The sequence below is a fragment of the Drosophila gunungcola genome, assembly GCF_025200985.1.
Source record: "Drosophila gunungcola strain Sukarami chromosome X unlocalized genomic scaffold, Dgunungcola_SK_2 000032F, whole genome shotgun sequence".
In the NCBI taxonomy this organism is placed as follows: Eukaryota; Metazoa; Arthropoda; class Insecta; order Diptera; family Drosophilidae; genus Drosophila; species Drosophila gunungcola.
The window spans coordinates 788,960-811,967 of record NW_026453186.1 but is presented as its reverse complement, the minus strand read 5'-3'; the positions used below and the strand labels follow the sequence as shown (position 1 = coordinate 811,967).

Here is a 23,008-nt window from a genome sequence, read left to right as displayed (position 1 = left end):
CGGCCAACGAGAATTAAACAAACCTTAAAAGAAGAAGAGAACACAAAATTGAAATTTCGCGGCAATCAAATGGATATTAACACACAACAAGTGGAAAGATTTTTCTGAGCTTATGATTTATTCACGGTTGTTGGCCTATGATGGATGGTATGGTGACCACAACATCCTGATCAACTTGTTCCTGCTGGTATATACATATATGTATGAGTGTTTTTTGGCGATCCTTGTAGGTCCTCAAGCCTTTTTTTACCCCAGGTCAAATGGAAGTCAATATCTCCCTAATCTTTCATATTATCGAATTGACATTTGTGCATTAATATAAGTTCAAAGGCATCGCGTTTTAAGCCGCTCAAAATGTAAACTCATCCCCAAAAAGTCCCAGGAAAGCCAAGTGAAAATCGTCAAAACACTTTACAAATCCAAAGTCACAACAGCATTTACAGTCTACTACTTCTTGAAACGCCTTCTCCCCGTCCCTTTCTAGCACATGTAAGTACCTCTAATGGAAGAAAAAGTCGCTGTTGCAGCAATGTTGACTGTGTGAATTGGCTTTAACATTTATGTTAGGAAATTAATGAGAGGAGAGTCGTTTCAATTGATTAAAATGTTTTATACAGGTGGAAAATATCGATGTTGCCCCGCCAAACATCGATGTAACCGATGTTTGGAAAACATCGATGACATCGATGTTGGCATCGACGTTTCTCCATCTCTAATCCATTGTACGATTTTTGGAAGCGAGAGTGGTGGTGATAATAGTCGGTTTGCTCGAAAATAAAGATATTTGTTGCGACCAACAATCGTGTCACCCATGCGATGATTAGAGCCAAACAAAAAAATATATTTGCTTAAAGGGTAGACCAATTGTTAATTTTGTTGTGCTTTGGGCGATAAACATAACATTTGCACCCACACTGTTACGCCTACAAAAAGAAGTGACGATTGAAAAGTCGATAACAATTTTCTTTGAGTCTTTTCAAATTTGCGAAGTGTATATGTACATACATAAATTCTTTTTGTGTAAATGTCGATAAACATTTTTGCCAGTGACCCAACCAATTCTATTAGTTAAGTCTTATTATACCCAGCATGAAATTTTTGTAGTAGTAATCTAATCATCGCATCGCGTTTAACTGTGGGAGAATGAGTAACTACATGTGAGCCGAGCCGAGCCATTGGATGAGCGACTGCCCACGGCTTACGCATATTTATTTCTTTTTATCTCGAGTTTGCAAAACTGTCAGTGTTGACGTTGTACGAAAAGGAAAGTGTCAGAGTGAAAGGACAACGACGACGCGGGCGAACATCGAAATTCCCATTGTAGAGAATTACATAGTTTGTTAACAAGAATACTGCTGTATTGCAATTGCAGAAGTGTGCAGAACGCAGAGCGCAGAGATTAAAACACAAAACAACTGGACGAGGCAGGAACAGACGTCCGTCGCGCAGTTCGATTTCGATCTAAATCGCAGAATCTAATCTATACAAATTGTGAAAATGGATAGCCTTATAACGATTGTAAATAAGCTGCAAGATGCGTTCACATCGCTTGGCGTGCACATGCAATTGGATCTGCCGCAGATCGCGGTGGTCGGCGGTCAATCAGCTGGCAAAAGTTCTGTTTTGGAGAACTTCGTTGGCAAGTGAGTATACGTACATATATGTAATAATGTTCAATGGTTTATTTTTATAATTTTTTTTTTTTTTTTTTTTCATTTTATTGGTGAAGCAGCCAAGAGCTGCAGCAAATCGATTTTTCTCTGGTCCGGGCTCAACTTTGTCCGAAAACTATACGAAAATGAATCAATTGATTATTTAAGTCCAGGGAACTACAAGTAATTCCGCACATATTACATGAATCAATTTGAAACCATCTTTCTGGGTACTTTTGTTCATTGATAAGAACTCAGCAATCAATAATCGTTGAATTTCAAACAGGTGCACATAGAAATACCCCCGTACATAAGTGGGTGGTGAGTAATGGCCAAATATTTATTATCAGCGGCGTTAACCTAATTAAGCTGATAAGAAAATGTATCTTTCTTGAGAGTGCATGCCTGACATTTAAACCAAAGGTCAAAGATATACAATGCACGGATTTGAGCCAAATATCGAATTGGTTAACGCAAAAATCTAAAATGTATGTATCAATACGCAATACGACCGTTATTTGTGTCGCAGCTCTCATTTGTATCTACATGCCTGCGCTGTCTCTCATTTTTCTTTGTTGGCGAGTGTCCACTCTAAATACAAACATAATGAAAACAATGGCTTACGCCCTTATATAGATAAGGCAAATGATTGTACGCTAGCATAAATGCTTCTTTTGCTGCACGCTTTACATTCTCGATTCGCAACCAATTCGGCTCGTAAAAATAATAAGAAATTCTATATAGGGGTATGGGTTTAACTGATACAAACTTTGTATTTCATGGCCAAGAAACCGCATACATATGACATGTTTGGTAACAAGTTTATGCATATTTGAAATATTGCTGAAAATGCAGAAATAAATCTACCCATCATCGAGATATGTATAAACTTACGGACTGCATTAAACCATGTAAATTTTGTGCTTACATAAGCTCACAATGTTCAAAATAGTCCAGATAGAATTCGCATGCGCCGTTTTTATACACTTGTATTGTATGTATGTCAATTAGGGTGGTTTCCTATACCCATATTACATACAGACCAATCAAACAGAGAAGAGAGAGGAAGCCAGTTTCGGCAAAACCAAAATCTTTTTTTTAATATTGTAATATTTAAAATTATCATAAAGAACTTAAGCTATTGCTTAATTTTAAAAATAAAATAACACATAAATTTTGATGAAAAAATTAATAATAATCGTTAGATTTCTTGTCCTCGAATTCTTAAGCATTTTATTACTAAAGCCGATTTATTATTTATACACGATTTGCATAGATTAAAAGAAAAGCCTTCGATTCAGTGGTCCAATCTTACTTGTAGACCAAATTGCAAATGTTTCTATCAGCTTATAATCAAAAATACTAAAACACGTTTATTTCAAATTGAAAAAAAATTTATGTAACGATTATTTGAGATTTATTTATTTATTTATTTATTTAGGGCGAGCTAACCAGTAATTAAAATTACTAATTAACAAAGGAAGTTAGGCTATGGCAGCTAGGCTTTTCAGCTCAGGTTATTATTTGAGATTATATCAGATTCATATGAACAAAAGTATTCAATAACGAATAAAACATGTTTTTGCTTTAAGCATTTCTTATTTAGCAATAAAAACAAACGTTTTGAAGACCTGAAAATTCAAAATCTTTTCTTTAATCTCAACAGTACATTAAAGAATATACCATTCTTATTGTGTTAAGAATAAGGGCCCAAAGAGTGGGGTCTAGATTAGTTAAATAAGATAGCCCATGAATATCTCCTTCAATAATTTGTTTATAATTTTTGCAGAGATTTCTTGCCCCGAGGCTCTGGTATTGTGACCCGTAGACCTCTAATATTGCAACTGATCAATGGAGTTACCGGTAAGTTGATCACACACTCGATTCCTTTGTTTTATATTGCTCATGTTTAATTTGTCTTCAGAGCATGGCGAGTTCCTTCACTGCAAAGGCAAAAAGTTTACAAGCTTTGATGAGATCAGAAAAGAAATCGAAGATGAAACGGATCGTGTGACCGGAAGTAACAAAGGCATTTCAAACATTCCAATTAATTTGCGCGTGTATTCGCCGCATGTCCTCAATCTGACTCTGATTGATTTGCCAGGCCTAACAAAGGTGGCAATCGGCGATCAGCCAGTAGACATTGAGCAGCAAATTAAGCAGATGATATTCCAATTTATTCGCAAAGAGACTTGCTTAATTCTGGCTGTGACCCCGGCCAACACCGATCTGGCCAACTCGGATGCGCTCAAGCTGGCAAAGGAGGTGGATCCGCAGGGAGTGCGCACCATCGGTGTGATAACAAAGCTCGATCTTATGGACGAGGGCACCGATGCCCGTGACATTCTCGAGAACAAGCTGCTTCCCCTGCGCCGCGGCTACATTGGCGTGGTGAATCGCTCACAGAAGGATATCGAGGGACGCAAGGATATCCACCAGGCACTTGCCGCCGAGCGCAAGTTCTTCTTGAGCCATCCATCCTACCGTCACATGGCCGACCGTCTTGGAACTCCCTACTTGCAAAGGGTCCTCAACCAACAACTCACTAACCACATACGGGACACGTTACCTGGCTTGCGAGACAAGTTGCAAAAGCAGATGCTCACCTTGGAGAAGGAGGTTGAAGAGTTCAAACACTTTCAGCCAGGCGATGCCAGCATCAAGACAAAGGCTATGCTCCAGTATGTATAAATCAATTTGACTGCATTACTGTTGGATAATGTGTACATTTACTCTCCACAGAATGATTCAGCAGCTGCAGTCCGACTTTGAGCGAACAATTGAAGGCAGTGGCTCGGCTTTGGTCAACACAAATGAGCTCTCAGGTGGCGCCAAGATCAATCGCATTTTCCATGAGCGGCAAGTTTCACTAAAGCTTTATGATTTATGCTATATTTATATTATATCATAACATAACAACACTTTGTCCGTTTTAGACTACGCTTCGAGATAGTTAAGATGGCTTGCGATGAAAAGGAATTACGACGAGAGATCTCATTTGCAATTCGAAACATTCACGGTATTCGCGTTGGCCTCTTCACACCCGACATGGCGTTCGAGGCCATTGTTAAAAGGCAAATTGCATTGCTCAAGGAGCCGGTAATAAAGTGTGTCGATCTAGTCGTGCAGGAACTTTCGGTGGTTGTGCGCATGTGCACAGCTAAAGTAAGTTGACTAATTTGATTTGATGTAAAGCATACCCCCATGGCTAATATTTATTGATCATTCGAAACAGATGAGTCGATACCCACGTTTACGTGAGGAAACAGAACGTATTATCACAACACATGTTCGCCAACGCGAGCACAGTTGCAAGGAACAAATTCTTCTGCTTATCGATTTTGAGCTGGCCTACATGAACACCAACCATGAGGATTTCATTGGTTTCGCCAAGTGTGTATTAACAGCTACTATTAGTTAGCTATCTATTTATTTCGTAACTGATTTTGTTTGCTCTGTTTGGTTATAGCGCTCAAAACAAATCAGAGAATGCCAATAAAACTGGCACTCGTCAGCTTGGCAACCAAGTTATTCGCAAGGGTCACATGGTCATACAAAACCTTGGTATCATGAAAGGTATGTACAACAATTTAGCTACATGATTCAGCCTACTTGATAGGGAATTGTGTGTGCGATGTCTGCAATAATGCGTTCAGTTCAGCATTTAGTTTTATCCAGTATTTAAATGTGCTTGTGCAGATTTGCAGATATTTATAGTTAACAGCATTACTCGCCTGGGCATTTATTGACTTTTAAATGTGTTTTGCAGGTGGATCGCGTCCCTATTGGTTTGTGTTAACATCCGAGAGTATCTCCTGGTACAAGGACGAGGATGAGAAAGAAAAGAAATTTATGCTGCCGTTGGATGGTTTAAAATTGCGTGATATTGAACAGGGATTTATGTCAATGTCTAGACGTGTTACATTTGCTTTATTTAGTCCCGATGGACGTAATGTTTATAAGGTTAGTAATTTTTGTTAACATACAAAAAAATGAGTTTTAAATGATTTCAGAAACAAAACCAAAACCAGAGAAAAACTTTAAATCAAAATAACTAAACAACTAAAACAACAAAACGTAATTTTTGTGATACTTTTGAAAATAATTCAAATTTCCATTGTATACCAATCCCAATTTGAATCCTTTGGTTAAATAGGGCAAGAGATCAATTAATTATTTTTTTGTATAATATAAAAATTACTATGTTTTTATCAACATTTAAGTCAAATTGAAGGCAAAGGAGTTTGCTAAGTCGTAAACTCCTTTTGCCTTTTTATTTTGTGATGCTTGATAAGCTTGCTGCAAAGTTCACTACAATTTTTGATACATAATGAATCGCGCCAAAAATAGTCACACACCATTATTCAATCAATTAATTGTACTTAAAGCTTATACACTTCAAAGCATTAGTCAGAAAATTGAATTTTCTAGAAACTTGGCAAAAGTTTCAAAAACGCACACACGAATTAACATTAAGTTCGTTCGAAAATCGTTATGGTATAGCTTTCTTTCTGATAGATAATGGTGAATTTGTCTGAAATCTAAATATCTAATAACGATTTTCGAGATCCATTTTTGCTCATTAGCAGGATAAAACATACACTTGAAGAGCACAAAAAAAGCTTTAGGAGTAATGATCTAAAATATGTAATTTATGTGATTTTTCTATAAGTTTATGGACTATACTCATTTTGTAGGCCTTGACACCTTTTTTAGTTATCTGAGGACATCGACATTTGTTATTTATCTAGCTGCTTATTGAAAAGATTTAAGCTGTTGAATTTTATACTTAAAATAAGCAATCTAATAGGAATACTAAAGAGCATTGATAGTTTTTTTTGGGAGATTTGTCACGAACAATTAATTCCTCCTTCATCCGTTTCCATTTCTAGTTGATATTGATCACCGTGTCAGTTTGTAGAGGCAGTAAATGGCTTTAAAACCAGATTTGTTATTTGCACATACGCTCTATTCATGGTTTTTTAGCAGATATATAGTGATTACTATTTGAGAGGGTATTTTAATTTTAGTTAAAACGCAGTAAACGCAGTAAGTCCTTCATTGGAAGTCAAGTGGTGTTTTTGGCATTAAAAATCCCATTTATAAAATTTTGATGACTATTTCTCACGCTCATTTCGCTAAGTGTAAAAGCTATCTATTACCTTTTCGAACGCATTTTTTTCCTGTAAAGACTGTCACGGGAAGTAAAATGCAAACGCACTAATACATTTTCGCTAATAACTGCAAGAAAATACAACTTCCTCTCCTGTTTTAAATGCCGCCGCTAGCTTTTCTACCCGTTTAATTATAACATTCAATTTCTTTGTTCGAAATTTCATGTTTTATGTACAACAGCAATGTTTTTACATACCCTAACACATTTTTAATTTTGATTTTTAATATTTTTGACCCAAAATTAGTAACTCATAGTTTTGAAGGCATTACGTCATGATCCACGAGCAGTGTACGAGCATTTTAAAGATGCCTTGGAGCAACTGCACCTTTCGAAACTTGTTTGTTAACTTGAAATCGCGTTTTCAGCCAACTTCACGGACCGTAAAATCCCGGATTCCGGAGCGAAATATTGAATTTCTCAATAATCAATGAATCACTTCCCAGTTGAATCTATGAAGTCAATGCCGACAAAAGCGACACCAGACAATATTAATTTTTCTTAAACTTTTCATGTTTGTTATAGTTATCATTTGTTGCTGCATTAGCGTAAACAGTCGGTCAACAATTCCACAACAGATGCGCAGACGGGGCTATTAGGCTACACTGCTCGACAATGACTTTCGAAATGGGAATTCTACAATGGGTATTTGTACACAAGCAATGGAGGGACAGGACATGCCCAAAATCCATCCTGAAGCAGAGAAGTCCGTTGTCTGCCTACGTTTCGTTACGAGTTTCTTAAAATGTATAGTTTACTACGATCCGCTTCCTAACTTCCTCTCTCTACTAGATTTTTGTAAGATGAATTTTTGCCAAAGTTCCAGATGCAATTATTGTTATCCGAATACAAACTGAAAGAGGCACAAATTTAGAAAAAAAAGTGTTTATATATAGATATGTCCAGGTCCAATTCAAATTAAAAGCAGATGAATTTGGGTTTAGTGTTATCTGCCTAATAAGCAGTGAATTCTATCCATAAAAAACAGATAGTGTTTGGTTAGTCCTTTTGGGAGTACCAGATGGTAAGAGATAAATAAAATATGTTTCAAAAATTTCTCCACGTTTTCTATCCCATTTTTCGATCATGGGGATTGATCGTCTTATATTTTTAAAAGTAATACAGAATCGTGGGAACTTTAACTCTATTAATTTTATAAAACAAGCGCGTATTATTGAAAAATGTCATATACTTTATTCAAGCATTTAAATATCGATACGAAGGCGTTGTTCTTAAGAAACTCAGAGCTTTTAACCCATTTTTTTTTTTTTGTTTTATAATGTATTTCTTGCAGTGATCGATAGTCGTCATTGCTCTAACAAAACCAAACACAAAACTAAACAGCCAAATTAATATAACGAACTTAACTTTTTAATCTGATTATCTATTGAATACAAAAAATGATTATTTTTAATGTTGTATCATAAATGGTTTTGTTTTTTATCTGTTTTTGCCTCGACGCTTTTAAACACGCGCTATTTTAGGACTACAAACAACTGGAGCTGTCCTGCGAGACTGTCGAGGATGTGGAGTCGTGGAAAGCTTCCTTCTTGCGAGCTGGTGTCTATCCCGAAAAGCAAGAGACTCAGGAAAACGGCGACGAGGTGCGTATTTAAAAACCAATAATCAATAAGGAGACATTGTCTAGATAATGTGCTCCAACACTAAGGTTTATCAATACACTTATTGGATTCATTAACTGCCTCTTATCACACTATCACAATGTGCCTTTATCTGACTGATTGTTGTATATAAATGTGATTATAACTTTGGTCAGAAATCTTTCTAGAGCAGTTAAAGAGAAATTTCGCTCCAGTCTTTCTGATTCTGCAAGATTTATTCGCAACGAACACTTGCTATCCCCAATTATTTACAACTCCGATTTTTACATGAACAAACAATTGAAAATTCATTGTAGAACTATCTTATAAATAAATATATCTCTTTGTTTTTGCTGTTCTACTGACCAAATCTACCAAATATCTCGCAATAATGATGCTTTATGTTTAATCGTCATCCAGGAAGGACAAGAGGTTTGTTAATCTTTGAAACTTTAACGATATTATTTCATTCAATGTACTTATCAATAAAAATTCGTATTAACATATGCGAATTTCTATACTAATAACTAATACATTATTTTAACATCCTCTTTTTTAATTAGACATGTTTGGTTTAATTTGTTTATTTTTGTTTTCAAAGACAGTGTATTGAGGTATTTAAGCCGTTACTAAAATTATTTAACAAAATTATCCCTTTTTTTCCAAAATTCGTTATTTCAACAAAATTTTACGTCTCTACTAATATCTAAGGGTATCAATTTACATTAATCGGCTCAGGATTTTTTGAAATATAACATATAAGGCTTTAAATTACATCACATTAACTAAAAGTAACATTTAATATAAAACAACACATCTTGAAATTGTTTAACAAAGCTTATTCGTTTAGAGGTGCAATTAACTATAATATCATCACCCGAGTATGCTATTACAGAGATAAAACGGCCAATAAATTGTTTCGACTGCTAGTTAATATATAGTTAATGTTAACAAAATTCGTAACTGGCTATATTTCGAGTGTTATGTCATACTCGGGCTGTGATATTTTCTTCCATTAACCAACCAGGCAATTAAAAAAAATTCTTTAAAGAAAATTGTCTGTCGATTTCTGCGATGCTTTCACATACCTGATGTAGTTAGAACGCCAATGATTATTCAACTAACTTATAATTACTGATTATCTCATAGTCGGGCCACTCGACTATTCCATTGTTACTGGTTTCTTTTAACGATTGTGAACATGTTGTTCTCTTCTATTTTTCCGCAACCTACCGAACAAAACGACCAATCTATAAAACGCCAAAAAAAAAAACACACACACACAAAATTAATAATTTCTTCCGGTTGGTTTTAGCAACAAGTATGTGTTGATTTAAATTGTTTTTATTGAGTTATTTTTTATTTTTGTAATGTTTGAATTTTCCAAGACCTAATTAAAATATATATAGCCGCTACTCGTATAGTATTAATCGTAGAATGTATTCAATAGTATAGTATCCAATTGAAACGAGGAAGCACTTCCTTCGCCACCCAATAAACAAACATTTGATCAGCTTCAACAGACGATTCGATCATGTCTGTTTGTCGGTATGATCATCTAGACTTTGGGACCTTTATTTTGTACTTTATACCGGACTTACAGTCTCTTTCAAAGTTTCTTATTGAGTAGCGGGTATCGCATAGTCGGAAAGTCGACTATAGTGTTCTATCTTAAATTTAACAAAAGGTCATCCGTCATAAATTTATGTAAACAGTGGTTATAAATACTTGCATAGGGCAGTGGTTAAAAAGTGGCGACACCCTTTTAGTTTTGATTTGCAATTACCACAAAATACTTTATGAAAAAACGAAACGATTATACCAAATGGTAAAGCTGAAACTAAAGGTGTCCTTGAGCCCAAAACCCCTCCTCTGGTTAATTTGGACAATTTACCTTAATTTTGACGGTCGCCTCTTGCATGTAATTTGATCTTTTTAACTAAATTTTTATTATATTTAAATATTTTTTTATAGTTTACTTAACATATTTTAATTCAAAGTTAAAATTGAAAATATTTAAACGCATGAAACTCAAAAGTTCGGAAATTCCTTAAACAGATCCAGAGGCTCCCAAAATAGAACATATGAAATTCAGTGTCACAGTGGGCGTTCCACTTGTATTTATTTAATAAGAAAAATAACCCTTTTTCTTTTTATGTTGCAATTGGTTAACCAATAGGATTATTTCTATGAAAACTGTGTTTTGTAGAGAGGAGTGAAAGATTTAAATAATTATAAAGAAAAAATAAGTCGAAAGGGATTGCGTAGCGAAAAAGGTAACATTTCAAATGGAATGTAATGTTATATACTTTGGCATTTTTGGCTCATGTTAATTTTTTTTGATAAAATTTAGGGGTTATACGCCACTCTTCAAAAATACATTTTTTTTGGTTCTAAAAAGTCTTAATAGATTAAAGAATATTGTAAGGCTTTTCTTTAAATTTTGGTAACTATATGATTTTAAGAGCGACTTTTAAAAAATGGGACTTCAATTTTAAATCTTTCAACTCAGTTCGCTAAGACATTCTTTACAAATAGATCAATTGTTTTTTTATTTCTTATTTAAGGCCTTTAATTAATGAAATAGTTTAGTCCATAGTATTAAAAGGAGTTTGTCCTTTTGATCAATCTTGCTTATGGCTTCAGAAATCCAGTTTTTTTTTTGACACAACGGAAACTAACATTCTACTCATATATATTTATGTATATTACTACCACTTCAATTAAAATTTATATGTAGGTAGGAAACTTATTTTGTATTTGGGAAGGGAGTATCGGGTTTCTAATGGTCGGGCACTCGACTACAGCGTTCTTTCTCGTTTTTCAATGCACGATTTAGTTATTATGTTGTTAAATATTTTTGCACTTTACAATTTTCTCAACGATCCATAAAATTACTATCGATTCCCCCAAAACCAAACCTTATACGAATCTCCGCAAACAACAACAACAGTCGGCCAGTGAGGAGAGTTCCACCGATCCACAGCTAGAACGTCAGGTCGAGACCATTCGCAATCTGGTTGACTCCTACATGAAGATCGTTACGAAGACCACGCGCGACATGGTACCCAAAGCGATTATGATGCTCATAATTAACAATGCCAAGGACTTTATCAACGGTGAGCTTCTGGCACATCTCTACGCATCTGGTGATCAGGTAAATGCCATAAAATACTACTCTTTAAATGGGGCCTCACCAACTTGTTGACTTACAGTCCCAGATGATGGAGGAGTCCGCCGAGTCGGCCACACGACGAGAGGAGATGCTGCGTATGTACCGCGCCTGCAAGGACGCATTGCAGATTATAGGTAACTATCAACACTGTTAACTGCTGTTAGCCAATTCACATTTAACGATTAACATTTATTCAATTGTTTCAAGGCGACGTGTCCATGGCAACGGTGTCCCAGCCATTGCCTCCTCCGGTTAAGAATGATTGGCTACCCAGTGGCCTGGATAATCCACGCCTCTCCCCTCCAAGTCCGGGTGCTCCCCGCAAGCCAGCACCTTCCGCACAGGTACTCATTATAGTCATTATAGTTGCCAAAAACACAATATATTGAATTCGTACCGTTGCAGGGCACCATGGGTGGACGGAACCCACCGTTGCCGCCAGCTACAGGTCGTCCAGCTCCAGCGATCCCGAATCGCCCAGGAGGTGGAGCACCACCACTACCTGGCGGTCGTCCCGGAGGAGCTCTGCCCCACCAATGCTACCGTCGTAAGTACCCTTTACCGGCAGGATATCTTCACTTATCTATTGTACTTACCTACTGCCAAATACACACAAATATGGATCATTGTTATACAAACTGTTCCGTAACTGCCATATCTTTAAAATATCTATTAAAACTGCTCCCTTTTGTAAAATAATGATCCATCAATTAGGGGTGTCACAGAAATACTTAGCGATATCGGAAACATCAGTGAACCACATCGCGGAAAAATTATTGGGTTGCCACAGAACTACGAAAGAATAAGTTTATTCGACAGTCGGCTAAACATTGGATGCTAAGAATTCATATTACTTTTAATTTGATTATGGCAAATTCCCAATGAACAAAATATTTTACTTTTTTTTTGCAATATTTATCTATGATATCTATGAATTTTGCATTGTGTTACGGGGAATCGAGAACTCTTAAGTTAGTATTTTTTTATTTGATTTGATATATCTTGAAAGTACTTGAAAGGCTCTCATAAATGTTTGTAGAGAGGTCCACATAAACTGTCTTAGCTACCCATATCAATCTATTAACTGATCAGGTTAATCATAATTTGTCCAAAAAGTAATATTCTGTTTTACAAGTTTTAAATATTTACCTGTATATTTTTATTCTAGTTGAAGGACAAGATATTTGGTGAAAATTTAGTTATAAGGGCTGTGGCAGGCCGAAATAAAAGGCGTTTTATGTGGCACCTCTATTTTAAATAGTATTAAAAAATACATAAACGTCGAAATGTCTGCATACAAATGAGTACATTTTATATCTTGTGATTTTTCTTAAAATTTAGTACGTACGATTTGGTACTTTAAATTCATTTGAAAGGAACTAGAAAATTAGCCAACGCGACATCGCCTATGTACATATGTAGTTTTGGGAAAACAATTATATTATTTATTTTATTTAAGTTTTTTTTTATAATAACTAACAAAAGTACTAATGCTTAACCATTTAGTTTTAACAAAAATCTAACAAAACTGTGAAAAACAAAACGTTATTCTCAAATATGTTTATAATTCTGATATTGCTTAACATAAATAGTGTAATGACTTTGCAAAAACGCAACTAAATTAAGCGAAAATTATTTTGTGTTCCTGTTTTGCTTAAATGTATTTGTATGTGGATCATCGTGTGGGTTAATTGGAAGTTAAAATAACCTGCTTTATAAAAGTGGTTAAAAATCACCGCTTAACAATGTCTGTGGCACCGCAAAATGAAATTAAAGAGAAAACAAGCTAAAGCGCTTTCTGTGTAACCCCGCTGTAAAATTTATATTAATTAATAATTTATTAATTAGTCGCGTAACTTTTGAACTTCAAATTCAAGCTATGCCTTTTATTACTGATAAATTTAAGTTGTCCAATAATTTTCTTGATCAAGATATTTTGAACAAAATTAATACAACTGTTTTTGTTGTCTCTTTTTTCTCTTTCTATGTGATACGATAATAACCAAAACATTGCTAACAAAACAAAACAAACCTACAACAAAATTGAATAACACTTAAATATATGTATTTCGACAACACGTACACAGACGTCGTTAAATTTGTTGTCGGCATCGAGATTCTATATGTACGTCTAGGGGATGAACCTACAAAAAGTAGCTTGCTGACGATTTAACCAACACAGTACCCAATTCTACTTTCAACAATTGAACTTTGATATTATTCCGGCAAAATCCAAAATAACAACAACGATGGGAAATCGATACAATTAAATCGCTTGCGTATCATTGTAGTCAATATATAACCTGAAGCGTTAAAACTGATATAAATTCTTAATATGTGAAAAGCAACTAGTCGAGATGCACATGATTTCTTTAATTCCATAAGATGTTTTTCGTAATGTCTACTTTCCTGTGTAGATATACAATATATGTACAAATGTATATGCATTTGTTCGTGCATGTCTAATTATTATATTATTTTATGTCCCCTTATCAATGGCATACGCTCAAAAGTTATGTAAACTATTTGTATGGGCAGATGCTTAGTGACGATATTATATTAACCAATTATCTTAATTATATAGCTAACTATTAATAAATAGCTTTCGTTAACTGCATTGTGTTGTTGTTGATGTTAAACTATAAAACCCAATTAAATTAGAAAATGTTAGGTAAAGCAACGTTAAAAACATTTAAGGTCAGTCACAAAGTATTTCCTTGAACTTACAAACAAAAAAACAAAAAAAAAACAAAAAAGTATGTTAACATAGTAAAAAGCCCCTCCGATCAATCAGAAGTCATTGGGATTTGTTAGATTTGCTTTGGTAGGCTAATTTCTAAATGCTATCCATAACAATGAGCAATATGACTATGCAGCCTTGCGAAAATTAGAAACTTGTTAATACCTAATAATTTTTGCTTTAACTATTTGTTCTCTATAAAGATTTGGACCCTTTGTATTGTTATTTCTGTAAGAAAATTTATTTATTCCCAATCCGCTTAAATTCTCCGAAAGTTGAATTGCAAGCTGTCCCGTTTCCAAGAAACGAATAAGTACACGATTAAGTTGATACAATAACTTTGTTGAATTGTCCATTCCTTTGAATATTTTTATGTCTATAAAGATACCAATATATATTAAAATATAAATCAGAGGTTACATCTCCAACTGGTTTAATTTGTATGGCATCATATAAAACAGCTAAAAAATATATTTGAACAAAACATATAATGATATAGGTATACCATTTTTTTTGTAACCCAGAAGAAATTAAGTACAACATTTGTAAATGAATTTCGCAAAGATTTTTTAAGTGGTTTGTATCGATTTCCTCTTAAATAAATACAATTGTTTAATATATACAGCTGTGTGCTTAATAATAGCAGTTCGCTAAATGTTGAATTATAATTTATTTTCAACCCTTTCTTGCCACGACAAAATTCAAGTCTCCATGTCTTTCAAATGTAAAATGTATTATTTTGAATGTTGATTACAAATATAAGTCATGAAAATACTCTTGTGACTTACTCAAATGGATTGTGACGATGGAAATATGAAGCAAATTATATTACATATGACCAGTTTACGTATACACAAATAAAGTGCATAAATAAATACATAAATTGTTCGTATTGCATAAGTGCGTATTGCTTACTGGCGGGACACATCTTTCTTTTTATGTTTTTGGTGTTTACCTCAAAATGTACTTATGTGCATAGGCGAAGTTGAGATCTGTTAATGCTATAGTAAAATATGTATCTCCCGAATTCGAATACAAAGGTCGAAAAGTGCAAAAACGGATTACCAATCTTTTACAGATTACAACAGCATTTTCGAAAATGTTGTCCTTTGGATAGTTGTATGTTTTAGATACATAATGTCAGGCGAAAAAGTTATTTAGCTGGTTGTAAACGATGCAGCAGGAGCTTTTGTACTTGTGAACCATACCATTTAATACCATTCTCACCACACTCAATTCTGCACAACATTTCAAAACCCATATAAACATGCATTAGAGACACTTAAGCGCCGAACTTATTTTATTTACACCTTAACAATATGTTTTCTTTCCTTTAGCACATTGTACGAAGAAACTGATGTACTTTAGGGAGCCAAAATAACTATGCTAAGAAAATTTACCTTTTTTTTTGTGCTTAATGAAAGTATACTTTAATAGATTTTCGTTTTGTGATTTGGAAGCTGAGGAATCAGGAGCTCCAAGCGTTTTGATAAATGTTTGGTTGATTGTTCGCATATTTTTAATACAAATGCAAACAGCTAAGCTAAGATATTCAAAATTCAATAATCCACTACTTATACATTTCAAGTCGTGTCTCTGGAGCTGTCGGCGGTGCTATTACCCAACAAACGGGCGCTAATCGTTATGTACCGGAGAGTATGCGTGGACAAGTTAATCAAGCCGTTGGCCAAGCAGCTATCAATGAGTTATCAAATGCCTTTAGTTCCCGATTCAAGTAAATCAAGCAAAAATAAGCACAATACGCATAATAATTATTAACGAATAGCAAGCACGTACGCGTCATCACATACCATCAAAGAATTTGAAGCTTATAAGATGTCTGTTGGTTTTAAATCTATGGTAAAACTCTTCGGTGTAACACTACACACTATGTACACACTACACACTACACACTACACACTACACACTACACACTACACACTACACACTACACACTACACACTACACACTACACACTACACACTACACACTACACACTACACACTACACACTACACACTACACACTACACACTACACACTACACACTACACACTACACTTCTACACTCAAATTACTTTAATTGCTATCGAATTGATTTCATAAAGCAACATTTACTTCTTAAAGTATATTAAAAACATGAAATAAATAAATTTATTTTTCAAAAATGAGTATTTATATGTAAAAAACAATTTTAGGTTTATAGTTTTGTTGTTGTAACATTGCAGAGGGTATTATAGTTATTAGAAAAGCAGTAAAATAGGCGTTATTGCAACTCAAAAATGTGCAATTAGACATGCCTGCAGGAGTTATTGTGTCTTCAGAAGTGCGGTAACGCCTAATCGCGGTGTAAATTAGCACTAGCGTGTGTTTTTGTACTTTCCGAGTGCAATCAAGCCTGTTTTTTTTTTTTTGTAGCTTATATAAAAATAAAGAAACGTTAATTGCAATGTTAAAATGCTTCTACATTGATGGTAAAACAAAACTATGTATTCACTTTAAAATATGTATTAACTATCTTCAAGGCAAACAAAAATAAATAAATGTGAACAAATAAATTTAGCATCGATGTAACCGTGTTGCGACAAAGAATTACAAATTATTTAAAATCTATTCTACACAGAAATATTATTATTGTGTTAAGGTTAATGTCTTTAATGATTCTTGTTTATAGTCGTATGTTAATAAGAAATACAACTAAAATGAAATTTGTTGCGTTTTCTTTGATTGGTGGTTTTTTTTACAAGTACTCCCCACTAAAATTAGGTAAGTTGACTTTCTTTTAAAACCCTTGCAGAGAGCAGCATCTGCCGGTTTTACAAAATTTTAAGGACTTGTTTTAGAATCTTGGATTCATTTTTATTGTATTGGGCAGGTTGTTACAAAAAAAGTGCGTTGAACGAATTTTTGAAAAACTAACTTATTTAGCGGAAAATCGCTATAAATATATAAACTTAACAAAGTGAAAACTAAACTAGTAAATCTACAGACAAGTGAAATATATGTATATCATTAAAAAGGTATTGTCTAATTCTTATCACGCTGCCCTTACCTAATTGGTCTAAACAATATTGTTTACAAATTATTTAAGTTTAAGGAGTTAAAATGTAATCAGAATGTTGCCCAGTGGCTAGAAAGTCCACCCAGTAGATATTATACCCAGGTTGGATTTTTACTTGGGGAAAGAATATTTTTATTTTGCATTACAAATCTTAAATATTTTTTTTGTTTAAGATAATTAAAAAAAAATTTTTTTTTCTAGAAAATATTTTCTTAACTATAGGAATTTTTTTCAAATTTCTTCAATTTAATGGCTTTTTTCTATGCTGGCCTCTTCCTAATTTTCTATATTTTTAGGTTAAATCGACCTTGCTTTAAGAAAATAATTACACTGGCCTCATATTAAGAAAAACGCCTTTAAGTTTAGAAAATTTTTTTTTATGGAAATCTACTTTTTTCTAATATAAAAATAAAATAAAAAAAAACAGTCCCTATTATATTATGGCGAAAATAAAGAAAAATGTCCTTGTAATTAGAAAGAATTTTCAAAAATGTCTAGCCTATTGGGTTAATGTCTTGGAACATAAAATATTACGTAGTTTTTTTGGACCTGGTTCAAATCCCCTACTAACCATTTATACGTCTATATATTTTTTGGAAATATTCTGTTTTTATTTTTATTTTTTACTGGGCTGACTTTCAAAGACTAGTAAGCAAAAGCAATTTTATTGCATACTTTTCTCTTTGAATTCTTATACGGGTTTTACAGGTTGAGCCATGTTGGCCCAAAATGAAAAATTTTTTTTTAAATTTTTTTTAACAAATACTTTTGAACATAGTAATGGTTTCATATTTCAGAATTACAATTTTGATTTTATTAAAATCGGAAAATTAATTCATATAGCTTCCAAAGGGTCAATCGTATAATTGAGCTAAAAATCGTCATAGCTATAATGTTTATAAACATACACGATTATAAATCGAAATCATATGTTTTAAAGAAAATTGGCAATAGCTGCAAGGGTATTAAAACTTCGGCTTGTCGAAGTTTACTTCCTTTCTTGTTGAACTATGGTCCACTTTATAGTATGAAAAATGATTATTTTAACGAAAATAGTGCTGTGCACTGCCAGCATTCGTTGGAAATTCGATTCGCGAAATATAAAATGAAAAGTACACAAGGATTTGGTTTTTCCTCATTTATTTCCAACTAAAATTATTATAAGCCAAGTTTTTGTGTTCAATTTAACTTTTACATATGGTTTTTTTTTTTTTTAAATTGGATGGTTTTTGTAAAACTTTAATATTTTAATAGTTTGTTATTTTTTGGTTATCTGGGTAGTTTTTCGAAAAGCTTATATACAAAATATAAAATGTTGCTTTACTGTTTACAATCAGTCTCGTTTTAATGTTTTATCCATTTTAAAGTTCCATGATGTTTGTCTTACACTATTTTTTACAATTTAATTATAGTTACAATAAAAACCCATTGTTTAGTACACATAATTGGGTAAATAAATACATCGGTATAGATGTAAAACAATATTGACCGATCTTACATGTACAGGTATATTATATGAACGTGATTCTATATAAACTTTAAAGTAGTATCAAATATATTTTTTTGTTTAAATCTAGCTTTATATATAACTATCTTGATGTATTTTGATTTATCAAAATGTAACGTCTTGTAGCTCATTTTGAGCCTGCGCCTGCATTTTGCATGTATGCGTTCTATGAGGCACTGCAGCTCCAAAGCTGTGCTGCTGATGTTGTTCAACGCATTCGGCTGAAGTTTTAGGCAGTGGCAAGGATCGAATTGAGATTTGGGATAGGTGCTGGGATTGATGTATTTCAAAACGACCCTGGTAGTATAACGTTGACATCTGCGAAGGGTCTATGTTGACAAGAAAAGGCTGCAAGTTTCGACTGTGCTCCTTGAAGATGTCTTCCATATGCAGCATGCAGTCCTGCACCTGTGCCTGTTCATAAATAGCATATAAATAAACCATATTCTAGCAGTTCTATTAGTGGACTTACTTGCTCCACGCTGGTTAGGTCAGTCATAAGACTCAACAGAAAATGTAAGTTGTGTCCCGATCGCAGATGCCACTTCAAGCCATTCATCGATGCAGCTATACTCGAAGCAGCTATTGTGCTGGCCGAGAACTTGGCAAATTTATGTTCTTAATAAAAATATAATAAAAGATAAATATAAGTTATAAATATCGTTGTGGCACTTATTAGTTACATAAAAAATTTGAAGTTAAGATGTACAAACTCTTGTACATTCAAATATGTTTTTGGTAAACAAACATATAGTTGCGGTCATAATAATATTAAAATGTAGAGTTAAAAAACATACCTTTAAGGCATAGGACAACTTTTGTTTTCATGTATCTTGGTTTTTTAATTTTTCAATGAAAATTAAAACTGATAATTCTATAAAATTCAAATACTGTAGTAATCGATTTTAAACAAATTTAAGAAAATAAACTTAAATCCTTGTCTGCACCTTGTATTGGAATAATTATGTTTTTATATCTAACTTATTTATAGATAAAAACAAATGTTTATATTATTAATTATTTTTAAAAATATTTCAAAACATTATACCTATGAGAAATGTGAATTTTTATACGTGCCCCATTTAGTTTATAATATTAGCTTCATGAAAATATAAAAACAAAAGTCAAAACTTGCTTCGATACTAGTTTTCATAGCTTTTCCATTATTTTAAAAACAACTGCTTTCATGACCGCAGCTGTAAGTTCTTCTAAGGGCGAATCTATGAGAGTCTTTCAGTATAAAAATTAAGTCCGGTTATAAGGCTATAAAAGCGTTTTAACTTACCTTTTGCTGCCAATGATATAAATGCCTGTGCATGTCCTCTTACTTTTCCAATGTTTATGTCTGGGAAGTGTTTACTCCCTATCGGCAGGCGCATCATTAAAAGCTCAAGAAAATCCAGCGGTGTCACAGATGACAGGTCCCAACCTAATCGGCTCAGCACATAAGCTCCCATTTCTTTAAATAAGAATGCATAAGAAGACATACAATTACGAAAATGGAAAGATACATTTAAAGCAAATACTCTTTTCATCAAGCTTAAGTAATCATTAAGTAAACTGTTTTATTAGGAGGAGGTGTTTATAAAGCCAAGCATCTATATAAAAACCCTCATGTTTAATGGGAGACAAATAAATGAAGGTGGAATATTTTTTTAAAGAAAACGACAAAAAACCTCTTAGAATAAAATTCGGTGGTCATATATACATTATTGCATATATTGTGTACACATATTTCAACCCAGGAGATTTCTATGTCACCACACACCCCTAAATTTTAAAATTACTCTTCGGATCTCTAATTTAAATGGGCTCTACAAAAACATAACAAGTACTTACAATCAAATCATCCTTGTAAATGCTGTTGTCCGTATAAACAACCAGTAGGTCTACTGAAAGAGCACGGCAGCTGGGCTCACGGAGTTTTGAGGCCAGCAAAAGACAAGCGGCAGCTAATATTTGCAGATGGGTCTTGCGAACTGATTTGCTCGAAAGAAATCGATCCATGTAATTTAATGCCAGTAACACGACCTCTTCCTGGCAATTTTCTTCAGCACACACCTGAAATTTAAGGGATCACTTCAATGTTGATGCAATTCAAACGCAGTTTGGAGACATTTGAAACCAATAAAATACAATTTTTGTTCAACCCCGTTTGCAAGCTCAATTTAAAAGCTTTTGATGTGAAACTTTACCAATCCCATTTCTACGTGTATGTGGAGTTTTTTGTTTTAATTTTAAGTTACTTTAGATATTAAATATAATACCCGATCAGGTAAGAAAACTTATTCCATAGAAAACAATTTTGTTTTGGATATTTGGTTTAAAACAAATTGTCGATTTCCAATATATTTTCAATTTTAATATTATGTGACGACCTATCATAAAGCTGTCATAACTACCTAGATTTTATTGTAATAACTTCAGATAAATTGAACTACATTTTTTTATACGATTTTAGCATAAAGATTTCAATGGCATATAAGTTTACAAACTCTAGATACATAAATATATTGCAAAAGATCAAGACAGCTTCGTAAAACCTAGTAAATTTAGGTAGTTATACGTTTTTTGATTCTGTATAGTGTTGTTCTGGACATGCTTAAATCCGACCATTACCTTCGACAAGCTAAAGTTAGGTTCCAATCCCGTTTACTTAAGCACGTTGGGGTGCTATATACAATTTGGGTATAAATATTATCCGCTGCATAGAGGATACTCACTTCCATCATCCACTCGGCGACAATTTTACGCATTGGCGGAGTGATGTCCTTTTGAATGGTGAAGTACGTGTCGACAATTTGGTGGTGTTTCTCCTCGGTCTTGAGCGCATTTTCCAGACAACGATCGGAATATAATGTGGGATCCCCGATTGCAGTGTTCACGTTGTCCGTTGCGGTCGATGCCGAATTCGAATTGGAATTCGCATTCGCATTCGAATTCGAATTCGATTGGGTCAGCCGCTCATGAAGCCGTTGTGATTGCGATTGTGGTTGTGACGTCGATTCCTTGCTGATGTAACGTGGTTCCAGTTCTTGATTCTTTGCGTCCGAGTCCATCGATGCATATATATAGACGATCTCATCCATATTGCACACATCGGTGTTTTCAGGACTTTGCTCTGAATTAGGATCTGTTTTCACCGAACACATTGATGATGAATCCCTGATGATCATCGGCGCAGCCATTTTTTGTTGGCATTTATTTCGGCGATATACGGATGAATCAGATTCATTAAATATGTTTTCCGAACATAAAAGATCCATTGTTTAGCCAAGAGGTTCGGTTCAAAGCATGAGGTTCCGTCTCGTAGCCTTAAGCCATTTATGCGTGTCGGATTTGTATGAACTTTCAGGAACTTAAGTATGCAATACTGCGTGCGATAAAAAAAATATTCGTAATGAATATGTATGAATAAATGTGTGTATTTATTACAAAAAAAAAGGCACAGTTAAAAAATATGTTGTCTCGTCTTCACAGTAACTCCCTAAGGGCATAATTTCACAGGTATTTGATTTTTTTTTATAACCATTACATGTCTTTATTTACATATGTTTTTGACCTGTTGAAAAATGTCTTTCATCTTCATACATATATACTTATGTATGTACATACATAGATATGCTTGATATGGACGAAAACGAGCCCAATTGATCTCTTCCTTTTATCGGAATACAAACATCACGACTGCTTCTTTTTAAATGCAAACCGCACAGAAACACATTGAATTAAATTGTTAAATAATTCAGAATATATACTAGTTGCACACGTTTGCCACTTAACCGGCGTGGACAAAGCATTTATATGAACCAGATAGTTACACCTTATAATAAAAAAAACTAGTTCTTGTGATCGCAGACGTTATAGCCTTTGCACACTGAAGCAATGATCGTGTTCTGTTGTACAGAGGTGAGAATAAATCAATATTCAGCGCATCAATGTTATAGCTCTTGCATATATATAATAAATATCCACTTACAAAGAATATAAAAAAAACGTATTTTTGTTAAAAACCGCTTCTCTTTACAAGTTAAATTGAGATCGTCATTAATTGCAGCATGCTCTGTGCAAATAGGGGCTTGCAATGACGCTGGAATTTGC

The 23,008-nt window shown here is 33.8% G+C and overlaps 2 protein-coding genes across 3 annotated transcripts; one reads left to right on the top strand and one right to left on the bottom strand.

Moving 5' to 3' along the window:
- Positions 1 to 730: 730 nt before the first annotated feature.
- On the top strand, positions 731 to 17,047 carry LOC128260560 (dynamin). Its single transcript, XM_052993684.1, is given in 16 exon segments — positions 731 to 1,643; positions 3,442 to 3,515; positions 3,577 to 4,333; positions 4,395 to 4,511; positions 4,589 to 4,817; positions 4,888 to 5,045; positions 5,122 to 5,228; positions 5,422 to 5,615; positions 8,310 to 8,429; positions 8,847 to 8,858; positions 11,380 to 11,583; positions 11,642 to 11,735; positions 11,809 to 11,945; positions 12,007 to 12,127; positions 12,130 to 12,148; positions 15,930 to 17,047. Coding segments are annotated over 16 exon segments (2,640 nt in total). The 5' UTR covers positions 731 to 1,497; the 3' UTR covers positions 16,081 to 17,047.
- A 1,476-nt stretch (positions 17,048 to 18,523) lies between these two features.
- LOC128260566 (G1/S-specific cyclin-D2) lies at positions 18,524 to 22,730 on the bottom strand. 2 transcript variants are annotated; one of them, XM_052993698.1, is made up of 6 exons: positions 22,499 to 22,730; positions 21,631 to 22,280; positions 20,737 to 20,968; positions 20,193 to 20,357; positions 19,380 to 19,525; positions 18,524 to 19,321 (listed from the first exon to the last, which is right to left on the bottom strand). In XM_052993698.1, exons 2-6 carry the CDS (start codon positions 22,171 to 22,173, stop codon positions 19,013 to 19,015), a joined length of 1,395 nt encoding a protein of 464 aa, XP_052849658.1. In that variant the 5' UTR covers positions 22,174 to 22,280; positions 22,499 to 22,730; the 3' UTR covers positions 18,524 to 19,012. The 2 variants fall into 2 exon arrangements, with proteins under 2 accessions (XP_052849658.1, XP_052849657.1); XM_052993697.1 differs by having other exon boundaries at positions 22,523 to 22,730.
- Positions 22,731 to 23,008: the final 278 nt, after the last annotated feature.

Excerpts from the sequence above, each read along its gene's own strand:
- LOC128260566 (XM_052993698.1), bottom strand. The coding sequence starts at position 22,173 with ATGGATCTTTTATGTTCGGAAAACATATTTAATGAATCTGATTCATCC. Across the intron at positions 20,358-20,736 it reads TGATTTGATTGTAAGTACTT|CTTATGTGCTGAGCCGATTA; the intron begins GTTATGTTTTTG and ends AAGAAATGGGAG. Across the intron at positions 19,322-19,379 it reads ACCTAACCAGCGTGGAGCAA|GCACAGGTGCAGGACTGCAT; the intron begins GTAAGTCCACTA and ends ATTTATGAACAG.